Here is a 21,290-nt window from a genome sequence, read left to right as displayed (position 1 = left end):
CCTCCTGAGGAGTCAAGCGGCGGCGCCCGCTCCGCTCAGCCGCCCCGAGCGTCCTGTCAGGCCGAGCCCGGCGCCCCGAGCGGTCCGGCTGACGCGGCGGCTCCCGGGTCGGCGCACCTGCCGGGCCCGCCTCGCTCTGCCGGCAGGGTGCGGAGCGCGGGTCCCGCGTCCCCCGCTCACCCCCCCGCCCCGCCGCGCAGGCAGCCGCGAGGGCACGGCTCGGCCCCCGCCCGCCCCGCGCTGCCTCCCCGTCGCAGCGCGGAGCCGGCGGCCGCCCGCCCCCGCCGCCGCCCGCGCACGTGTGCCGGGGAAGGCGTTCGGTGCCGCTCGCCGCCCGGGCGGCGCTTCCCCCTCCCCGCCGCCTCCTCCGCAGCGGGAGCGGAGAGCAGCCTCCGCCCGGCACGCCCGGCAGCGCCGGGGCCGCTCGCCGACGTGCCTCCCGCGCGGGCGGCCGCCCAGCCAGGACGTCGCCGCCGCTGATGGCCGCCCCGCCGCCCGCCGTGCCTCCCGCTGTGCCGCCCGCTGCGCCGCGCGGCGCGGGGCGGGCGGCGGAGCCTGCGGGCGGCGGCCCCTGCGGCGCGGCCGGCTCCCCCTGCCCGCTGCCCCGGCGCCCCGGGGGGCACCCGCCGCCCTCGCCCCCCGACAGGTAAGGCCGGAGCCGGGGCGGGCGCCGCCAGCCCTGCCCGCTCCCTCAAGGGCCCGCCTGCTGCCGTCTAGGGGCGGGCAGGCGTCCCGCGGGGGGGCCTGAGGGTGCGGGCGCCCCGCGGCTGGGCAGCGGCGGGCTGGGGAGGGGGCGCAGCGCCGGAGGGGAGCGGCCTGGCCCGGGCCCGGCTCGCTCCCCCCTCGAACTCAGAAGTTGTTTCCCGGCCCTGCAGACACTTCCCCGCGCTGCGGATGCGTTTGTCTGTCGTCCCGTGTGTCCCCCCGTGTCGTCCGCCCCCCGCTTTTTCTTTTTTTTTTTAGAGAGGTTTCCCAGTTTGAGGTGAAAAGAGACGACGTTGCTGAGTCTGCCTTGTCTGACTGAACCGAGCCACTACTTTCTCATTGCAGTGTCTTTTTTACGTGTTTGTGAGATAAATCTCTTCACCGTTAGCGATGTCGCTGTAATTGCTGTCAGTGATGTGCACCCTGTTTCTTACCTCTCAGGCTGTTCTTAAAGGCATTCAGCCTCTATTCTTACTAAAGGAAATCGTGAGTTAGGTTTTTCATGAAGCATCTGATCAGTTTTGGTAGGCTGAAGTTTACAAAATCTTAAAATCCTGCACAGAGGATTTTTTCACTCTTTGACACTAAATACTACTTTAAATGAATGCGGTGACAGTTTCCAGAAAGTAAAGCATCTTCATTCTGCATCATTACCTTACTTTGACGGTTTTCCCCACTTTGTACCAATTAGTATGTGAAATGGGGAATTATCGTAATGAAGGCAATAAATACTAATCTTGGAGCCATCAACTCACATGTAGAAAAATCTGATTATATGTTGACAGACTCAAATACCTGAGGTGCTTTGGGTGGTGCTTTCCACGTGAAATCAAGTAGACAAAGTGCTGTTCAATATTTTATGTGAGAAAAGTGCTGTTCAATATTTTATGTGAGAAAACCATGCACCGTAATGCACACAGCAGTCTAAACAACCATGTTATTAATGTGATAAACTGGTGCATAACTGAGCTCTTCAGCAAATACAGTAGTGATTATCTTCACTACTCTTGCAAAATGCTGCTTGGTGATACTTCCAAGACAACCAGATTTAAGTAGCCAGCAACTATTGAGACATTTATTTTATGATGGAGCTATGGATATTCAAATACAAAACTAATTCAAAACAGAAATTAGTGTATTGCTTTGCACTATTTTGTCACTTTGACTCCTGATTCTGGTGGAAAAAAGTTGTTTAAAATACAGTTGTGACGTACTCAGGAGGTATTAATGAGAAGTTACATGCATCCACTGTTGTAATATGTGTGCATAGGGAATGGCATGAACACAGGGACAACAAAATATTTACTAATGCCCTTAGGAGCCAATATAAATATATCTGTGCTCTTACTCTGCAAAGACTTACACATATTCAGAAAGCTATATATTCAGAGCTGAATACTTGGATTGCTTTCAAGTAGTGTTAAACACTGTATGTTAATAGATTCAGCCTACTGATTAAAAAAAAACAACACCTGCACAAAAAAGCTAATTGCTGCAACCAGGAAGTGTCATGGTATTAGTGCCCTAGGATTTAATGCATTGTGGTTGGATATTGCAATTTTAACAGCAGTTGTTACAATTATCACTTGCTATTCTCTATTTTGTTGAAATAGGAGAAAAAAGAAAGATGACAATATTTTGGAGATCCCATCAATTCCAAATCCTTTTCCCGAGCTGTGTTGCTCTCCATTTACATCAGTTTTGTCAGCCAGTCTGTTGCCCAAGGCAACTTCAAGAAAAAAGCAGGTAAGATTTATAAATTATTATTTGACAAATTCTAAATTGGTTTCATGAAAGCTTGAGGAAAAGCTCAATTAGATATGAAGTTATTCTTCTAATAAAGGTGTTCCATATTTCTGTAATATGGTGAAATTTTTTCTGTAGGTCATTGATGGTTGTAGAAAATGAGGTTTCAGAATCTGTGACTTAAGACGTGACTGTTCTTTCACAGAGTCCACATGTGACTGTGCACATTTTTCGAGTAGAACAGAATCAGGGGCAGGCAGGCAGTACTTTATGTCCTTAAATGAGAAGTTAATTTCTTCCCTTCTTCCCCACCTCCAATTACTGTCATCAGTGCTATAGCATGGAGGGTTTTAACAGTCACTGAGCAGCTTCTTTTGTCTGAAGGTCTAATTTTGCTAGGATAATTAAATAAAACTGAAATTGATAAGGAAGGAGCAAATGATGTGTACATGTCTATAATTTATATGCATGTGTGTTTATCTGTGTATGGCTGATGTTACTGTAATTCCATAAATACCTTAAACTGTAAGCCAAGGGAAGTACTGAGTGGGCAGACAGACCTGGCAGTGCTCTTGGTATGTGTGAACAGTGTATTTGTTATCCTGAGCAGGGGGTAGAGGTTGAAGAGGAAGAGTTTCCAGTTAATGGAGATTACTGGTGTCAAAGATCTGTTTCATTCTTTGAAAGTTTATCTGTCTCACCTCAATTTTCTTGAGACTGGAAAGAGTTCTGGTAAGGAACACGTGTGGGATTAAGGGTATTACCTCCTTCACATTCTCTTTTTTTGGTGGTCTGCAAGATCCCTGTCTTCACAGTTTTAGTAGTGACATTGGAGGTATAAGAACTTACACTGCTGCTTACTCAGTTTTTAGATTTGCATGAAGAAGTTGTCTGGAAGTTGAAGTTTCTTGTAGCTGTATTAACTTTTCTGAAGCTGACCAGCCGTGTCTGTTTCTGTGCACCTGCAGAGAACTTTACTAGCAAAGTCTTGGCCAGCACTTTAAGCAGGAACCTCCTCCCCGCTTCTCCAGTGAAAAACATGTGTATGTCTGGGAAACAACTGATTCTATCTTGCCGTATTTTGCATGTTCTCTAAAAATAGCCATGGTGTCTTTCTGGACTACTTTTATTGGTTTTAGTTCTTTCTTACAACAGCAGTACTAACCTGAAGTATTTTCTGGTCAGTGTGTATCTAAACATTGCTAATGTACGGGATAAAATTGTGCTAGTTTCGTGCTTGGGCAAGGCGGAAGCATTGACTGTCTCTGCAGAGGCAGGAAAACCACTGAATTGGTAACATTATCTTTCAGAACATAAGGACTAGAAGTCACATTTAAAAAAAAAAAAAAGTTTAAATTACTCATGTTGCTGGCTTAAATTGTGGTAATCTTTGTGCCTGCAACTGGAAAGTAGGTTTCCCAAGTATGATTTAACACACAAAGGTCAACTATCTGTTTTTGTGGCCTGTCGTGTTTAAAATTACTGACTGGCTTGATCAGTTAAGCCAGCTAAGTGGTAGCTTCAGTCTTTCAGAAACTTAAGTACATAGCTTCACTGATTTCACTTCTGTTTCTTCACAGAGGCTCTTGTCATACCCTTTGTGGCAATTTCTGCTCACAGTCTTTCCATTTCTCCCAGTTTTCCATTTAAGAATACAGTGCGTGCTCTGGTAAAAGCAGGATCAGGTTTACTGACAGGAGTGAGCTAAAGTAGTAATAGTGTCTGTGGAGGGCCTGATCAATTTTCCAGTTACCATAAAAATTGAGAAGAGTCTTCCTGTTATTTTCTGGAGGCATTTCAAGACCATGGTTTCTCTCAAAACGCCTTTTACCTAGGTGTGTGTTTATGACCACTGCAGGAGAAATGGTACTGGGCTAAGTAGACCTTTTGTCACACTCAGCATGACTGTTGCTAAATTCTTCATCTAAAATTATTAAAGGTTAAAGCCAAATGTCAACTGTTGAGTTAAACTTTTTCTTTAAATTCAGGTTGAAGTCTTCAATTATGTTTTTAAAATTACTTGATTTAAAAAGGAGAGAAAGCGAACGCTAGGCAGGTGTGCAAAGAGAAATGAACTGGCTGTGACTTTGACTTCCCACAGTTGGCTGTGGAGATTGTGCAAATGTCTCATTTCCACCCTGCGTTCTTATTTTCACAACTTTGTCGCAGGTCTGTCTGCAAGTACCTAATCCATGTACAAAGATGTCATTGAATATAGCCCCCAAGGTCATGAATATTAATTACAGTTTGCTAGTTTCCTAATTCTTAAGAGAAACCAGCTATGCTTAAAACTTTTTTGGTATAGTGTTGACAGAATTTTTTCTGTTGCCTCTGTGATGATCTACATATGTTTTCAGTGATTCTTCCTTAGATTTTTTTTTTTTTCCTGCTGTATTGTTAATTTCAGGCATAATAAAGAAAAATTACAGAGTGAATTTCTACTTACGACTCGTAGGTAACTATCATCAAAACAGGTGTTTCCGAAAAAAAAAAACCCAACCAAACAAAAAAGTTATTCCTCCTCTGTCTTGTTTTTCTCTCCAGAAAAGATTTTCTACTTCCAGGGAAAAAAAAAGTCGTCACAAATATCTTCTTCCTTATTCATAGCACCTGTGACATCTGAAATATTTCCTCTTCTAAATAGATTATTAACATTATTTTGAATTCTTATTTTTCTAAGCTGAAGTTCTTACAGTCTTCTGATGATCTTTTATCATAAGCCTCTCAAAACATTGAACATGCTGCTTGAACAGCATGTCTGTTTGTGGAGTTGACTTACTGGAAATAAGTTTATAAAAGAAAATTGGCAAAAGCCACATAGCAGAATAGTGAGTTGACTCTGTGCTTGGGAAGTAGGACATCTGTGTGTCTGAACATTATTCAGTCTGCCTCATCAACACAGCTGTCCACCTCCTTTCACCCCCTTCAGTTAGGAAGAGTTTTGTGTTATATCCTCAGACTCATAATCATGCCAGTTAACAGTAATTAGAACGAACTTTCTTTAAGAGGCAACCTTGACTATTTTTTTTTCTCTTTTAATTTTAAAAATGAAGGGAGGGGAATGATGGGTATCAAAATAAGAAGTAGAAGTGTAGTCAGCATAGTGTCAAATTTTATCATGCTAGAGGGAGGACTGGCACCTGGGAGAATGGAGTGAGCAGGCCTGCACTGAACTGCTGAGAACGTGCAGATTTGTGCCTCAGATGACCTGTTCTCTGTGGAGCATTTCATGGAGGTGACCCTGTGGAGCTCATGTCATGGTGTCACACCTGTGTTTGGGAAGGTGGAACTTTGAGACATTTCACAAGTGGGAGTGGGATTATGTATTTAACATCCTCATCCTGAAGGGAATAATATGGAGATGAAATCAACAGCTGAATGTATGGATAGCAAGACCACCTTGTGGATTTTGCATAATCCATTCCATAAGAAATCATCAAGTCTGGTATCCTTGGAAGAAATACAGGAGGGAGTTGGGTGCTTTTTGCGTGAATAATGTTACGTTTATATATGTTCAGAAAAGCTGAATTTTATTCTTCAGGGTGGAAGACTTGTATCTGGAAAGGCCAAAAACCCCAGCTTTTCCCTCACATCCCACACAGCATGGCCAACAATTCCTCTGAGGAATTGATCATTTGCTGTTATTAGGTGGAGTTTGTGAACTCATGTGGAAAATCTAATCGTGTCTCAGAGTCTTTGTTCTCTAAGAAGTGACAAGGACCTGAAAATATAAAACACTTTGTATTTTGTCTCTAATTGTGGTCAAAATGAATAATAGTAGGGGAAAATGTAAACTGTAAGAAAGCATTTTCTGTCTTCAGTATACTTTTGGTTTTCTTTGGTCAAATGAACTAAAACCAGGTTATTATCGTTTTATGAAAGCTTGGCTTTTTCTTTCTGAAAACAAAACCTGAATCATTTGCACTGGAATGACAGTTCTTGCCCTGCTCAAGGATAAGCCAGAAAGTGTTTCATCACAAAAGTAGTTCAAGGTAATTAGTGCCTTGTTTCTTTAAATTAAATTAGAAGTGCAAAAATAAAACTCAAGTAAATCTCAAGGTGAAGAACACTCAAGTCTTTGGAGTTTTATCTTGCTTCTTTTGTCTTTCTTGATGTTTTAAACAAGTAGATATTCTTATCATTTAGAATCCAAATATACGCCCACGATGTTCTTTCCAGGAAATCAATTGTATAAAGAGACCTCAAATACACATTTGATTGTAGTGGAACATCACTTCTCTTTTTGCATTAACAAAGATTTTAATGTAAAACTCTTTGGTAAAGAAGAACTGAGACGAACTTTATGACAAAGAGCAGATGTTTCTTTAAATGTGTGCTATTCTAAGTTTATGAATAATATTGAGCATTGACGGTTGTAATTGAATGACCATTAATATTTTTTTACAGCTATAGTACACTAGGAGACCGTGAACCCCCTTGGAACATCATTCTTCAAAATTTTGTGTGTAATTCTATTACCAGACTTAAATGGCTAAATATCTGGTACTTAGACATTTTAATGACAGATTTTTTTGGCTGAAATCTCTGTTTTCTCTTGACTTTTAAACAATGAAAAAATGAAAGGATTTTTTAATTGAAATGTAATAACTGAATGGAAATTCATGACTTTCCAAGGGTTGAAACATCTTTTCCAACCAAAAGATGCATTAGTTAAATATACTCTGCAATACCAGTTGGTCTGTTCCTTGCCAGATTTCTTTCCAGGTTGGAGAGCATTGCACGTATCCTCCTTTATCAGTTCTCAATATTTTTTTCCTTCCAGCTCCTAAGCATATATCTGTTTTTCCCATGTCTTTCCCTTAAATTACACAAAAAAAGACAGAATTTGAAAAGCAGAAGGGAGGGGAAAGAGCCCTTCCAACCAGTTTACAGATTAACAGAAAAAGCATCCTGTACAGAACCAATTTGAACAACTCAGGTCCAAGCTCAGTTGAACTCCTTTTTGTGGTGTCTCATCTGGTGGTCCTCTGCTCCAGTTTCTGTGTGCTGTTTTTCATTGAAATGGCTGTACCCTCCCACCAAGGAAAGATTTATTGCTGTTACAGTAGATTAAAATTAGTTAGAGCCCTATCAAAACTTGCTATTTTAATGCATGTACCTTTGTGCTTTGACCAGTCACCTTAACACTGTGGCAGAAAGTCACAGGTCTATATAGGTAAAAATCAAGAGGAATAAGGAATATCACCTGGTTTATATTGAGGTGGCCTAGCACAAGCTGTCTATCAACCTGAGGAAACTTCAGGATAATCACCCATTTGTGTCTTTTTCTTTCTATATTTTACTTTATCTTCTTTACATTGGTTCATTCCTAAGTGTATCTTTCTTACAGAGAAAATAAATCGCTTTCTGCCAAACTTCACATCAACCCTCAGTGTTATTACATATTAACCTTGTACTTTTGTTACTGTCCAAAAACAACCCAAACAAAGATTCTAAACGTTCTAACTTCACAAAAAATAGCGTGGATTTTGTTAGTTTGTTTTTTGGTTTTTTGTTTTTTTTTTCCTTTCTAATGAGCAAGAAAACAAGGTCATTCTGACTTTTCTGGTTACTAAGATATTGCCTCTGCAAGCTTGTTTAACTTACATCAGGAAAATGTTAGGCTTAAATTTTTACTATTTGTAGCTATAAAAAAATCATCAGTACTGTCAAAGATTCTGGTAGATGTTTTGCTAATGTTTGTCAAATTGGAATGATTTTAATCATCCTTTGATTTTGATTGTTTTGGGCTTCATCAGCCTGAAAGTGAAAACTGAAGTTTTTTGTCTTTTCTGTTAGGACTGTTTTCTCAATACAAAAACTGCCTCTTCTGTGCCATGTGGGAAATTATGTTTGGAACAAAAAACCTCTGGTACATTGCAGTAGATCTAATTCTTTGTGTAAAAAAACCTTCTCTGTAAATGTGGAAACTTTTATTCTCCAAAAAATGTTTGTTTAATATTAATCTTTTTAATTCTGAGTTGACTACCTGGTATTCTGGTCCTGTGACACTTCTACAGTACTGTGTAATTACAAGGTGGCTAGGGCAGACAATGATAAAACCAGTCTCAATTTCTTTGAATATACAAAAGACTTGATAGTTAAAAGCCAAGAAACTGCAGGGAACTTCTGCTCTAATGTTGCTGAGTCACTTTTGATAACTCAGTTTTATTGAGTTTGGCTTTATAAGATTAAACTCTGATAAATGGAGCTTGAATCCTCATAATTTTCAGAAGGGAATGAGATGTGATAGGTACTAGCACGGTTCTTATTGGTAAGTGTTCCCAGGGATGGGTGCGTTTGTTTAGGGTTAGACTGGAGCACTGAGAAGTTCAGTATTTTGTAGCAGCTCCATACCTGCCATAGACAGATGCATGATTAAATAAATATTTTATTGACAGATCTTTTTCCAGGTGGTTTCTCACTGGTGGCGTTGTCACTAAGTGATACTGTGGTAAGGGGTGATTCAGGATGTCAGTATTGTAACAACAGGATGCTATTGACATCTTCCCTTTTACAGACCACTGTCTGAACTGTCTTTTAATCAAAATAGATAAACATTCTCATCTGACTTTCAGTGACAGACAGTCTAGGTTAATCAGGATAGTTTTTAGTAACATCTGTATCATTTATTCTAGATTAACATTATGATTCATATTGAAGAAATTATGTGGATTGTTGTTTAAAGGCATTATTAAACTAGAAGACCTGAATTCTGTTGCTTTTTGAAGTAGTAGTCCTCCCAAAGTATTGAGAGCTTTTTTAATTCCCCAAGGGATTGTTTTTTACAGTCTTAGAAATCTTAAATTACAGTGTTTTTAAGCATATACCTTTAGAATTAAAGTTCATATCTCTATGTGTATGAAATCTCCATAGATAATTTTATTTTTTTGTTGCCACAGCAGTTTTTATTTTCAACCAGATAAAAATGAGAATGAGCCATACATATTTTTGTATTTCTTGTGTTTTTTATCCATGTTGTTTTTCCTCAACGTTCTTTTCTGGTCTTATAAAACTCTGTGGTCCTGTTCTGGTCTGCTTTTGTCATCTCATTGACCAGTATTGTAAACACCTGCTCTACTTTGTGTTCTGCTATTTTTATAACATAAACAATTCAATAGTTGTGTATTATTGAATGAGATGAGAGTAGTCAATGGTGAATAGTTAAATTGCCTCAAATGCTACAGCTCTGGTAAAGCTGGCAACTTGGATGTTTCTTATTGAAGGTTTACAACTTTGACCTGCTTTGAATTAAAAGCTGTGCAACAGATGGAGAAAATACCAAGTAGTTTACCATACGTTTTACAGTACTTAAACTAACATAAGGTTATTAGAAATGTTACTATTTTATCATAGTAGAACTTTGTTATCCTAGTATTGGGGCATTAACTGAAGAATGGAGCTCAAATTCAGATCAATTTATGTTAGTTTTGGTGTACTTTTTAGCATATCTTCAGATTGTTGCATTTTTGATGTTCTGAAAGTTATTATCTATTCAAATAAGAACTTAAGAACTATAGAAACAAGCAGAGGAATATCCCCATCCTACTTCTGTACAATACTACAATAAGAGTAACTTAGATTTTACATAAACAAAACATACCTCTGCATAAATATCAACATTAAACCTGGTTAGTTTTCACCAGGTGGAATTAACTTAATCATGTATAGAGAACAGTCTTAAATATTTGTGATTGGTAAAACAATTTTATATTTCTTACACATGTGTATCTTCTGGTAAGTTGTTTACAGTTGATAGCTGAGGATTTATTTGTTCTTTCACATGATAATTCCAGAGCCACTAATACAGGGTTGGGTGTTTTTTCCCCAATTTTTGCTTCATGATCTTTTTAACTCTTTGCAGTGGTAATCTTTATGCTGTGCCAGTGTATTTAAGAGATCTAGCTAGAACTGTAACAGAAATTGAACCAATTGAATACAGGACTATTAGGATATAAAAAGGACTTTTCATTTTCTTACATCTCTTCTGTGCTTTACTTGCCTTTGCTTTCAGGACCAAGTTTCCTTTGTGGAAGAAAAAATATAGAAACTGACAATAAACCTATTTCATAGAGTGTAGTAGTCAACAACTGATATCCATGCCTTGACATCTGCAGATTAGTTAGATGAGTATCTTTAGAATAAGGGTTGTGTGTGTGTGTGTGTGCGTGCAGATTCAAGAACTGATACAGCTTCCAGCTGGGGATTTCAGGGCGCCATGATTCCAAACTTCTCTAGCAGCTGATTTTATTTCTGTTAACAAGATGGGATATATCTCTAGCAAGTGGTGAAATCCTACAGTGTTAAGTGGGAGATGACAGTTGACCACTGACCATATTCTTCTTATGTCTTCAACGTCTTTAAAGCTGTTACTTCTGAGGGAATTCACGCCTTTATGACTGCCTTTAATTTGGAGATGAAGATAAAGGGAACAGTGTGACAATGTACTTAAGTGTGTCTCTCATGTTAGAGTGCTAATGGGAGTCATCTCAAACAGGAAGACTAAAAAAAAGTGCTATTCAGGCCAAATAAAATTTTTCAAGAAGAGCTGTTGTGGGAGGAGGAATTAGGAGGGAGAAGAAATTAGATCTCTCTGCTCTAGTAACAGCATGAACTTTCTTTTCTCCTGTTTCAGTCACAGAACATTCATTTGCACTTAATCAGCTCATATTTTAGCCCTATAGTGTACATGATATTTAACACTTAAGTCTCGAGAGAGAAATCTATATTGGTTATCTTAGAGATGTGCCTGTGCTTCTAATAAGGATATTGATGGATTGTTCCTGCCTGTTTCTGGTATATATGCATGTGCTTCATACTAGTATGTCTGTCTCTTTGCTTCTTCTAACTTCTTATCCGTAGGGAAACAAGATACAGTAGATTGCCTTGTGATCAGAATTGGATTTTTCAATGACTGCATTCTTAGGTTATAACTAGCCTTTTTATATTAGTTATGTTATGATAACTCCTATTACTGATTGCATTAAGACTTGGAGTTTATAACCAGCTGCAAGCGCTTGATAATGGCACAGAAATGGTATCAACTGTTGAGAAACAGGCTGGAAGTTTGCAAGAATTTATTCATATAATCACTAAAATTTACTGCTGTGTGGTGAGAGGGAAGTTCATGCAACTCCATAAGGGTTTTCTTGTAACTCAATTGACTTTGTTATCAGTGTGCTTTTCAATCAGGCTTGAGTCGATTGATTGAAAAAATGGCAGCTGAAAATCTTTGCAGGGAATGTTCATAACAAGGCTTTAAGATCCCACAAGTTTGTGAGGAGAACTGGTGAGGATGGAAAACTGCATTATGCTCTTTGATACTGTGAAATTTAGAGCTGCATTAGAGAGCAGTGTTCAGCTTTTTGCAATGTTCTTGTAATGTGAACCCTTCCATAATCATAAGAGGGGAGATGAATAATCCGTTGAGTGAAGATGTTTTCCAGGATGGTGTGATTTTCATTATTAGGCTTTTCTCTAACATCCGCCCCTCTCTGAATAGTGTGTTGTAGCTAATAATTCATGTAGAGACAGAAATAGTCTCTTCCACTTTGGTAAGCAGACAGAATCTGCCTAGTTTCTATCTAGCACAATAATTACCCATTGAGGCTAAAGTAAATGTGTCCATCTCCTGATTTTCGTACTTTAATTTAGTTCCCATATCTGTAATTTTTGACTGGTTCCACTTAGTATTTATATCTGATTGTTCTCATTAAATTATATTTTAAAGTGATTTTATTCTTTGAAAATTTCTCAAAGTATGGGATATTTGTGTGTGTGTGTGAGAGAGACTTGTTCAGGAGGCAACAGCTGTCTAATTTCAGATTGTCGAGGAAAGCTGTTCTACTTCTGCTGTAGTGTTGTGTTAAGATTTGTGTTAAGATGTTAATTTTATGGGTAAAATATGAATTGCTTAGTTAGAATAGACCTGGGAGAGAGCAAGGTCATTTAGACTTCTCAAATAGGGAATAAGAGTGTTTTACAGAGTTGAAGATTAAGGGTCCTGCTTGTGATGCTGAAGAAGGTTTAAATCCTTTCCTCAATTTGAAGTGATCTAGATAGCAAGTCATTACTCTAAAATGAGAAAAGTTGGCTCTTCTTAGTGTTTTTTTTTTTATAACCAATAATTCTGGGGAAAAGAAAAAAGAAAAGAGAGACTTCACAGCTAAAAGTTTTAATTGGCATTGTAGGCTCTAGTCCATGGTTAGTCGCATTGGTTATAGTAAATTACTTTGAGTTTACTGTATTCAGGTAACTTCAGAACATGGAGCTTTCAAAGGAAGTTTGTCTGTTGTCTTCTCTGGGCAACTCTCTGGGCAGTGAGATCCATTTTTACCCAAGTGTCCACATAATTAGTATGGTCTTAGGATATTATCCTTATTCATGGAAATGAGGAGCAACAGTGAAAAGGATATGGTGTGGATTTTTTTGTGGGCTTTGTTTGTTTGTTTTGTTTTGCTTTATTTCTTCTTAATATGAGTTGAAAGGATTTTGGAAAAGAATTCCCCTTAAGTTACTACTTGGGAAGTTTTATACTTTGTACGTCTGCCCATGAGACAATGACCTTATAGACTCTTATAGAATCCTCTAAATAAGATTTAAGAGGATATATACGGTTGTGACTCCAAGGTAAAATGTGTTACTGATTCAGTCCAAGCAGTATCAATGTACAATGAGGAAAATACATGGTTTGTGGAGCTCTTGTGCTTGCTTGACTGACTGCTTTTGTTAGTTGATACCTGGAACAGAAATACTAACTTGAGAAGGGCTTCTCTTTCTCAAATGAAACTATCTCCTTTAGAACACTAACATATGGAGACAGTAAAACTGAAGCCAGTGATTCAGCTGTGGCATCAAGAAGCTGCCTTATGTGTCTTTGTCCACTTCTTCATTGTCTTCACTTCCTTCTTGCAACAGTGCTTCTCTTTGCTTTGGTTCTGTTTGTATGATTAAACACATTTTCCTGTGGGAAAACTGGCACTTGATAAAAAATTGTTTTCTAATACAACCAGCCTGTAATCTTGACTGTCAGAAAGTACAATTGCAGAGAATTTTAATCCAAGAATCTTGTTTTAAGTATGTCTAAGAGTCAGTTTGACCCAGGTGTATCATAGCTATAACCAGGGGGAAGAGGGAAGCTGACACATGGGTTAGTAATTGAAGGTTAGCATTAAAAAGGAGGAGTTCAAAGTTCATGTGATGCATGTTTCTTGGCCAGCAAAAAGACAGCGGTCTGCTGAGAGCTATGAAATTACGTATTTGGAGATGGCTTTTCAGTGCAGGGTTTGGGATCTGTAGTTATCTTGCTTTGCCCCTAGACTTGTTTGTAATGCTCATCCATGGAAAGGGTAGAAGAGGAAGAGGTGAAACTATGAATTGAGGTCGCTCTTTTTTGTGGTGTTTTAGTCTCTTAAAATAGAAGCATTTAATAGGTGGATAATTGCATGAAGAGAGAGAAGAAGAGAGGTAACAATGGCTCAAACTTCATTATGAAGTTCCTAGGTACATTATAATACGTATGTTGCATTACAGGTAATATAGTCTGTTTTACTGAACTGTTTCTGCATAGGAATCAATCATTATCAACCCTCTAAGAAGGTGTAATGTATTTCCTATCTGAGGAATATGACCTTGTTACATTTCTTTGTATAAGGGACTATAGGAGTAGAAAGGCAACTCAATCACTTTGAAACTTGTGAAGTGGTTTTAAAGAAAATAGTTATTTGCCAAACGTATGCAAGTGTACCTATGTAAAAAGTACCCTGTATGTGTTTCCACAGTCATGCTGATGGTATTAACAGACTCTTCTTCTAGTAAAGAGACAAAGTGACTGGCTGTGCCAAGCAGGAGTATTCTCTCAAGGAAGTGCAGATAGTACTACAAATAACTTACCTGACTTTATGTTGGTCTTAGCTTAAAGAAAAAACAAGTACAAAAAATAGAATCAAAGTTTTTTATAAACCTTAATGAGTTTATATTCTCTAGATTTTTATTTTTTTTATCAACAGAAGCAAAAGCTGAGTGAGATTTGCTCTTGTTACCTATAAATGCCCACATTCCTGCGTTATGTCTGGCAGAACCAGGAATAGATCAGCTGTTGTGACTCCATATCCAGTGCCTTAAGTACATCACTGACCTTCCTCTACTAGCAGGATATCTCTATTCCATATGTTGTTATAAAACCCTTACTTGGAGATACTAACTCTTACTAAGAGATTTTCAAGTCTTGCCCACTCAATTTAGTTGTGCTTTCTTTAGTGGCAAGAAGTAGAAGTGGTTTATATTTTGAAGCATCTAAAAAGTATCTGCATGGTGTTTTCAGAACTGAATCTGGTAGCTTAGTGACAAAAATAGGAGTGAAAAGCTGCATGAACATAGTCATTTTACAGAGCTCTCAAGAAAGTGAGCCAGATCTGATTTCCTTCCTGTCTATCGGCCCCAACAAAATTCTTTGCACACCTGCCGTGGACAAGTCAAACCTGCCATGGACAAGTCAAATCTTTTACCTGTAGGAAAAAAAAAAAAAAGTCATTATATATATATGTTTCTCTGAAAGCATAATTGGTTTTCAAAGTCTTTCTGTATGTCACATCAACAGAACTCCTCTTGACTTTCACATGGTGAAGTATTCCTCAATGCCATTTTTAGTACTCTTCAGTGCAATTTATGTGTATTTTCATTAGTATATGTAAATTATTGTAGTATTTTTGTTTAAAATCAAGTCATGTGAGAGTATTGGATTTTTATTACAAAGACAAACACAACACTTAAGGTTTTGCTTACTTACTAATTAGGTCTGGTCTGTGTATCTAGTGGAGATGATAAAATACAGATAATCTCACTGGGAAAATAATCCTCTGCTTCACCTTGCAGACAAATAGGTCAATATTATTCATAGAATTAAAAGCTGCACATGAAGCTTCAGTACCCGGGAGTAAGGAAAAATGGCTTGGTTTTGGTTTTTTTTTGTTCTTTCCTAATAAAGCCACTAATGCAATGCACTAAGCTTTACAGTTACTGTTTCCAAAATAATTTTCTGTAAGATCCAAGGGAAAAAGATTGTAGAGAGAGGTTTTTTTTCTGGTGCTGCAAACATATGCATTTCTAATATTCTTGTGAGTAAAATGTCTACAGGATCAGGCTCTGGTACCACAAGTTGTTTTCTGAATCTTACAGCAAAATTTTGAAGAACTGTATTATAGAATTTTGTGAACATGCTCCCATAGGAAATAAAAACTGTGTGCCTGAAAGGTAAAAACATAATTGCAAACACTTGACATTTATTGTAGCTATCTCTAGCAGAAAAAGATGTTCATTCCAAATGTTACAGAATTAACACTTTAAACTTGATTGCTAGAATAGTTGTTTATTCTTCCGATTTCTCATAACAGTGATAAAGATTTTGGACTGGAGCTTAAGAGAGAAAAACAAAAGTAAATAAATATAATACCTTAAACCTAAAAGATTAGTTGCTAGGGATGTATTGTTGCTATAGACTCAACGTAAAATGAGTCAAAGTTAAAACTGAACCTTTATTATTGAGTCAAAGAAATGGGTTTTATGGCTTTCTTAAAAGCTTCTTAAAAGCTCTTTTTTTAAAGCTAACTGAACAAAGATCAAATATCTGTCTCCAAACAATTTTTCTTTGTGACTTGGCATCAGTTTCTTACCATTTTTTTTCCATCCTGTATGTCTCAGTCAAGGACAACAGGTTTGGAAAGTTTAGGAAAATATTTGTCTTTACTTCCCATGCTTGGCAGTATTTTATTATTATTTGAAATCTGCAGGTAAAATGCCAGTGCACTGCAGGTTTTAGTTTTTGGGAAGGAGCTGTATTCTTCTTGCATTTATGGTGTTTGTTCTTCCTCTTCATCAACAGAATTTGCCTAAGCTTTACTGATTTTAGGATTTCAGGAAAGTGATTTAAGCATGAAAATAGGTGCTTTGAATCCATGGATTCTGAAGTATCTTACTGGTGCCAGTGACTTGTTATAATTTTTTTGCCACTTACAAAACTCTCAAAACAGAAAATTACATGAAATCACATTGTTTATCTTTAATTTCCCAATATATAATTTCTTATGTCTTGGAGATGAGATTTTTTTTTCCTAGACATTTTGGGATTTCTACAGAGTCTGCTCATCTCCAATTACTGATGGAAAAAGACTATCAATATGATCTAGTGAATTTTATCATGGATTATTGTAGTATTTGCCAAGTCAGTTCTGAATGCTTCTAGGACATATACATTAGATGTGTGCTAAATAATATACTTGCAGTAACTTCCTGTGAAACTACAGTACTCTGCCTATCTGATACATTATTGTTTGAGATGTTCTAAATGCTTAACAGAAACAATTTTTTCAGGATGTGTGCAGTCTTCACCTGTGGTGAGCAGTGTTACTGATGTGAATTGCTTCTTCGAGTTCTAAAAGAAATATCCAATACCACAGTTCTAACATCTGTTTAATAATTTTTACAACAGGATTATTGCTTAGTCATGCTACATAAAACCAGAAAACTGTTTTTCTGCTCTTAAGCATATTATGAGACTTCTACAAAAAGATTATAGCTTGCCTTATCTTATAGGCGATGCAATATTTCACCCTTTTTGACAAAGAAGGAAAGAAAAAACCCCGACTTCCTTAGAACCACGTTAATGAAACCAGACCTGTTATGCAGATATTTGATACATAAAGTAAATACATGAGGGGGGGAGATCAACAAGTTGAGTTCAGAAAACAGTCTTAGACTTGACTTGTAACATTTTACCTGCCACATTTTCAGCCCTTTGTTGCATTGCAAAAGTAGAAATTGCATTATTTTAAGTAAAAGGGGAGTTTGCTGCTGCTTTGAATAAAGGTAGTTAAGAATTATAGAATTAAACTCCATGGATTCAGTGCATCTATTCTTATGCTCCGTTACTTTACTGAAACCCTAAGATCAGAAGCACTGAAGAGTATTTTGTTTGTTGGAAAAAGCCAGGGGGGAAAAAAAACCCAACACTGTAACCACTCTGTAAAGTGCTAGAATACAGTCTGACGATTTGTTTTTTGGTTTTGTTTTGGCAGTGAAGACAAGGTTCTGAGTGATAGAAATGCATGTTTTTCTGCTTATTTTTATAGCCAGAGATATCAGTGTGGGCCTTTCCAAGGACAGAAGACGAGTTTTCAAGCTCTTTGGTTGGTTGATTTCTAGTTAGTCCTACCCCAGTGTCTTCTGTAATTGGTTTTGAGTAGGACTAGATTCACATAAACAGTGACATTTACTAAATCCTTAGTCTTTTCTTTGCACTGACTCTCCAATATTTGAGTTATGAGAAGTTAGGCTTCGAGGAATATTGCTAACTACTTTGTTCGGCTTCATGTTATCACCTGGGTGAAGGTTGGAGAGTTCTGTGAAAAACCGACATGAGTTTGTGTTCAAGAAGAGTAACACTGTCTACAGTTATGCCACTAACTCTGCAGAAATGGGTATGATACTTAAATCAGTCTTGTAATTCAGACTTTAGTATGGTTTGGTAATACATTTGCTTAGTGTAAATAAACAATGTTTAAAATAAAGAGGGCTATATTTAATTTTTCACTTATTTTTTATTTCTCTAGTATAGTAAGAATTTTTCTTTTCTGATGAATGTAGATTTTTTAATTTCATTATGTGAAATATATGTTTACATACTATACATAGATATATATATGTGTACATAATTCAGTATTTGTTACTGTGCTTTTTTCTCTGTTACTATAATTTTGTACCCTGTGTAAGAAATTGATTTTGCTTACAGATGAATGACATTTTAAAATATAAAGTGTCATAATTGCATTTCAGAATAGTAAAATATGCCTCTGTGGAAGGCTAATGCACTGTTCCTAATGGAGGATTATTGGAGTCTTCTTACACAGGCTTTGGATCAGCCTTAAACACAGCATACTTTTTCCTCACCCTCTCTGGCTAACACCTTAACGGTGGATGGTTCATCGTGTATTTTGGGAATCAGGATAACTCTGTATCGTGTTTCTCCATATCCGCTGTAGCTTGCCTTTTTTTTTTTTTTTTTTTGATCTTCCTAAAAAGCAGAAGCAATGCAAAATCATCACACCCATGTGCCCTAGGATTGTCTAGTGTAACTCTGTGCATCGGGGGTATCTATGAAGTTAAAAATACGCATGGATGTGAAGTGTGGAAATACCACTCTCTGCTAAATCAGATATATTACCTTCTAAGAAGTTAGTTCAAACAAACTGTAAGGAATTCTTTAGTTCGATTTATTTTGTAAATGTGTAGGTATTTTTCAAAAATCCATTGCTGCATAATGTGCCCGAATCACTGTTAATAGGCTTTCCTGTTATGCACAGTCTTTTAATATACCAGCAGTGTGAAAAATGGAATTTCATTGAGATATTGCTACAGTATTAAATGGTTCTCATGAGCAATTTACGCAGGGAACAGCATATATTTCTTCTGGCATAAGTCCAGTGGGTCTAAAGTAGTACATGAACACATAACTCTTATTGATTTTGGACATACAGTATTCTTTTAGATTACTTCATTGTTTGAGTTGGAGGGGAAGCCAGTGAACGTACAATTTTAGTGTGATTGATTGGTACAGATTAGATTATACTACTGTCTTAATAACATGATCATATACTACTTTTCTGGTATAACTTCCCTTTCAGATTTAGATGTGTGCAAGATGTGTTCTTACACAGTTTTATCCTAACAATTTGACATATTTCTGTTACATGCCTCAAAAATACTCTTTTAAAATTGTTTTAAATTTAACTTCTCAGCTGTCATCCTCTCAATCCTGCGGTTCCCTCCCCTTCCTCTCTTCCTCCCCCCAACACCCCACCTGGTCTCAAATCTTCAGTTGTCACAGTTATTTTATTTTTGGCTGTTCTTTCATTATTTGTATGTTAGAAGATGAGAGTCTTTGTTCTTGCAGTGTGTAGTTGTGTTGGACCCTCTGGTATGCACACAGCAGTACTTGGTGCTATGTGGGAGGGGAGAGATGTGTAATTTTGCTCAATCTAGCATTCAGAAGGCTAGGAAACTCAGTTTTAACTGATTTGTATATTTTAATGGATTGCTTTGCTTTTTTTTTTTGCTGTTGAGAGGTGAGCATCATTCTCCGATGAAACTTAAGGGGTTTTATCTTTTGACAAATGCATGGTGAGTAAAATTGTTTTCTGTGCATTCTCTCCTGTTTTAAAACACAAATATTTTTACACTACTATCAAATTCGCTGTAAACTTCTATTTATCTGTGCACTTTGTAACCCCAAAATAAAAATAATGGAAGTTGGAGGTGGAAGTGCAGGATGTTGCCTTAGGTAGGTATGTATTGGGTTACACACAGTTGCAAAAATTCTCAGAGGCATATATATCCTCACTGAGGGCTCACTATATGCCAAATTTAATAGTCCTATTTATGCTTGTGGTGTTTGTATCGATGCATGTAGAATTCCTCCTGAAAGTATCTCTTTTCTCTCCTCAGAAGGTGCTTTTATTATTTTTGTAACAATACCCTAATTTCTGGAACTGGAGTAGTGCAGGGAGGGAAGACAGGAAAGCAGGAAAGAAAGAGCTTTGCTTGTAAGGGGTAACATTTGTGCATGCATGTGTACATGCATGTTTTTTGCTTCTCATGGACATTAGAACCGTAGACGCCACCTTTGACTTAAAATAGTTCAACTTCTATTTTTCTATAGTGCAAGAAGGATCTGGAAATTTAAAGATGTTATGTTAGCACTGCATAGTCAAGAAGAACTTAAGCATTAACTCATAGAATATTGTTTAAGCTATTGATCACCCCCAATCATTATTTCTTAAATTTATGGAATGGGTAATTGTGTAAGAAGTTTAGTTTAATTATGGTACTGCAAAAATTGCAAGTCTTTTTTGTCTTTTTTTTTCTTCCTTCATAAAAGGTAAAATTTTGCATTATCAATGTGATAATCTGGCTGTTCTGCCAGTTTGTTGAATACATGGGTTTTTCTCATTTTCATTCCAAACATCTAATATGTCCAAAGTTATTTCATACTTCTTTCTCTTTTAAAATCTGATATGAAGTACTTACTACAGTTGATGTGTTTTATTCTTAAGTAATGTATTTTTAACTAAAGCTGCAGGGCCTCGTTTAGATTCCAAAAGGTCTTTTAGCACAGGCAGAAAAATGACTTGCTTAATAAGCATGGGGAATTATGCATACTGAGTACTATTACAACCAGATTTGTAGACTGGACATATAATTAATCCAACATGGTTACAGTAAACATCTTCTTTGTCTTTTGTATGAAAAACCTTGTACTCCTAAAAATGCTTTTAAGAAATGAGATTTAAAAGGTCATAATCATTCAAAACATTGTTTTACAGTTAAAGACCAATCATTTATTCAAGATAAACACCCACAAGTCTATTAGACTTTATATGTGGTAAGTAGAAGAGTACTTATGCACCTGATGTTGAATGCAAGGTGTATAACAGTGAGAGTTGTAGTTTTTTCCACAGCAGCTGGGAACTTCATAGCATACTAGATCACACAGTGTTAAAAAGTCTTGTGTACATAGGTGGTATGTATTGCAGCTGAATAATTTCCAGTGATTCTTTTAGAGATTGCATAGTGTCTTTTAAATCGAAGAAATATTGATTAGAAAATGAGGATGTATATACACTGCTCAAATCTAGGACTGGTATAAGCATGCAAATTTCAAGATTCTCTTGCATCTTTATTCCCTCTATTTTTCTGGCTTGAAATCACATGCTGCTTTAATCAACACTCGCCCCTCCCTGAAGGAATAATGGTCTCTTAAGGCAAATTGTACAGAGAATTAGCAATGT

At 37.6% G+C, this 21,290-nt stretch overlaps 1 protein-coding gene across 1 annotated transcript in view; it reads left to right on the top strand.

Moving 5' to 3' along the window:
- The first annotated feature begins 1,095 nt into the window (after positions 1-1,095).
- The window catches only part of GRB14 (growth factor receptor bound protein 14), a 63,658-nt gene continuing 43,463 nt past the window's right edge, over positions 1,096-21,290 (top strand). Inside the window, exons 1-2 of the mRNA XM_074910969.1 lie at positions 1,096-1,103; positions 2,319-2,451. Coding sequence (XP_074767070.1) covers positions 1,096-1,103; positions 2,319-2,451 — 141 coding nt within the window. The remainder of the gene's footprint in view (positions 1,104-2,318; positions 2,452-21,290) is intronic.

The sequence above is a fragment of the Athene noctua genome, chromosome 7 (genome assembly GCF_965140245.1).
Source record: "Athene noctua chromosome 7, bAthNoc1.hap1.1, whole genome shotgun sequence".
Taxonomy (NCBI): domain Eukaryota; kingdom Metazoa; phylum Chordata; class Aves; order Strigiformes; family Strigidae; genus Athene; species Athene noctua.
Note: the sequence above shows the minus strand (reverse complement) of the source record. Positions and strands in the feature narration are given on the sequence as shown.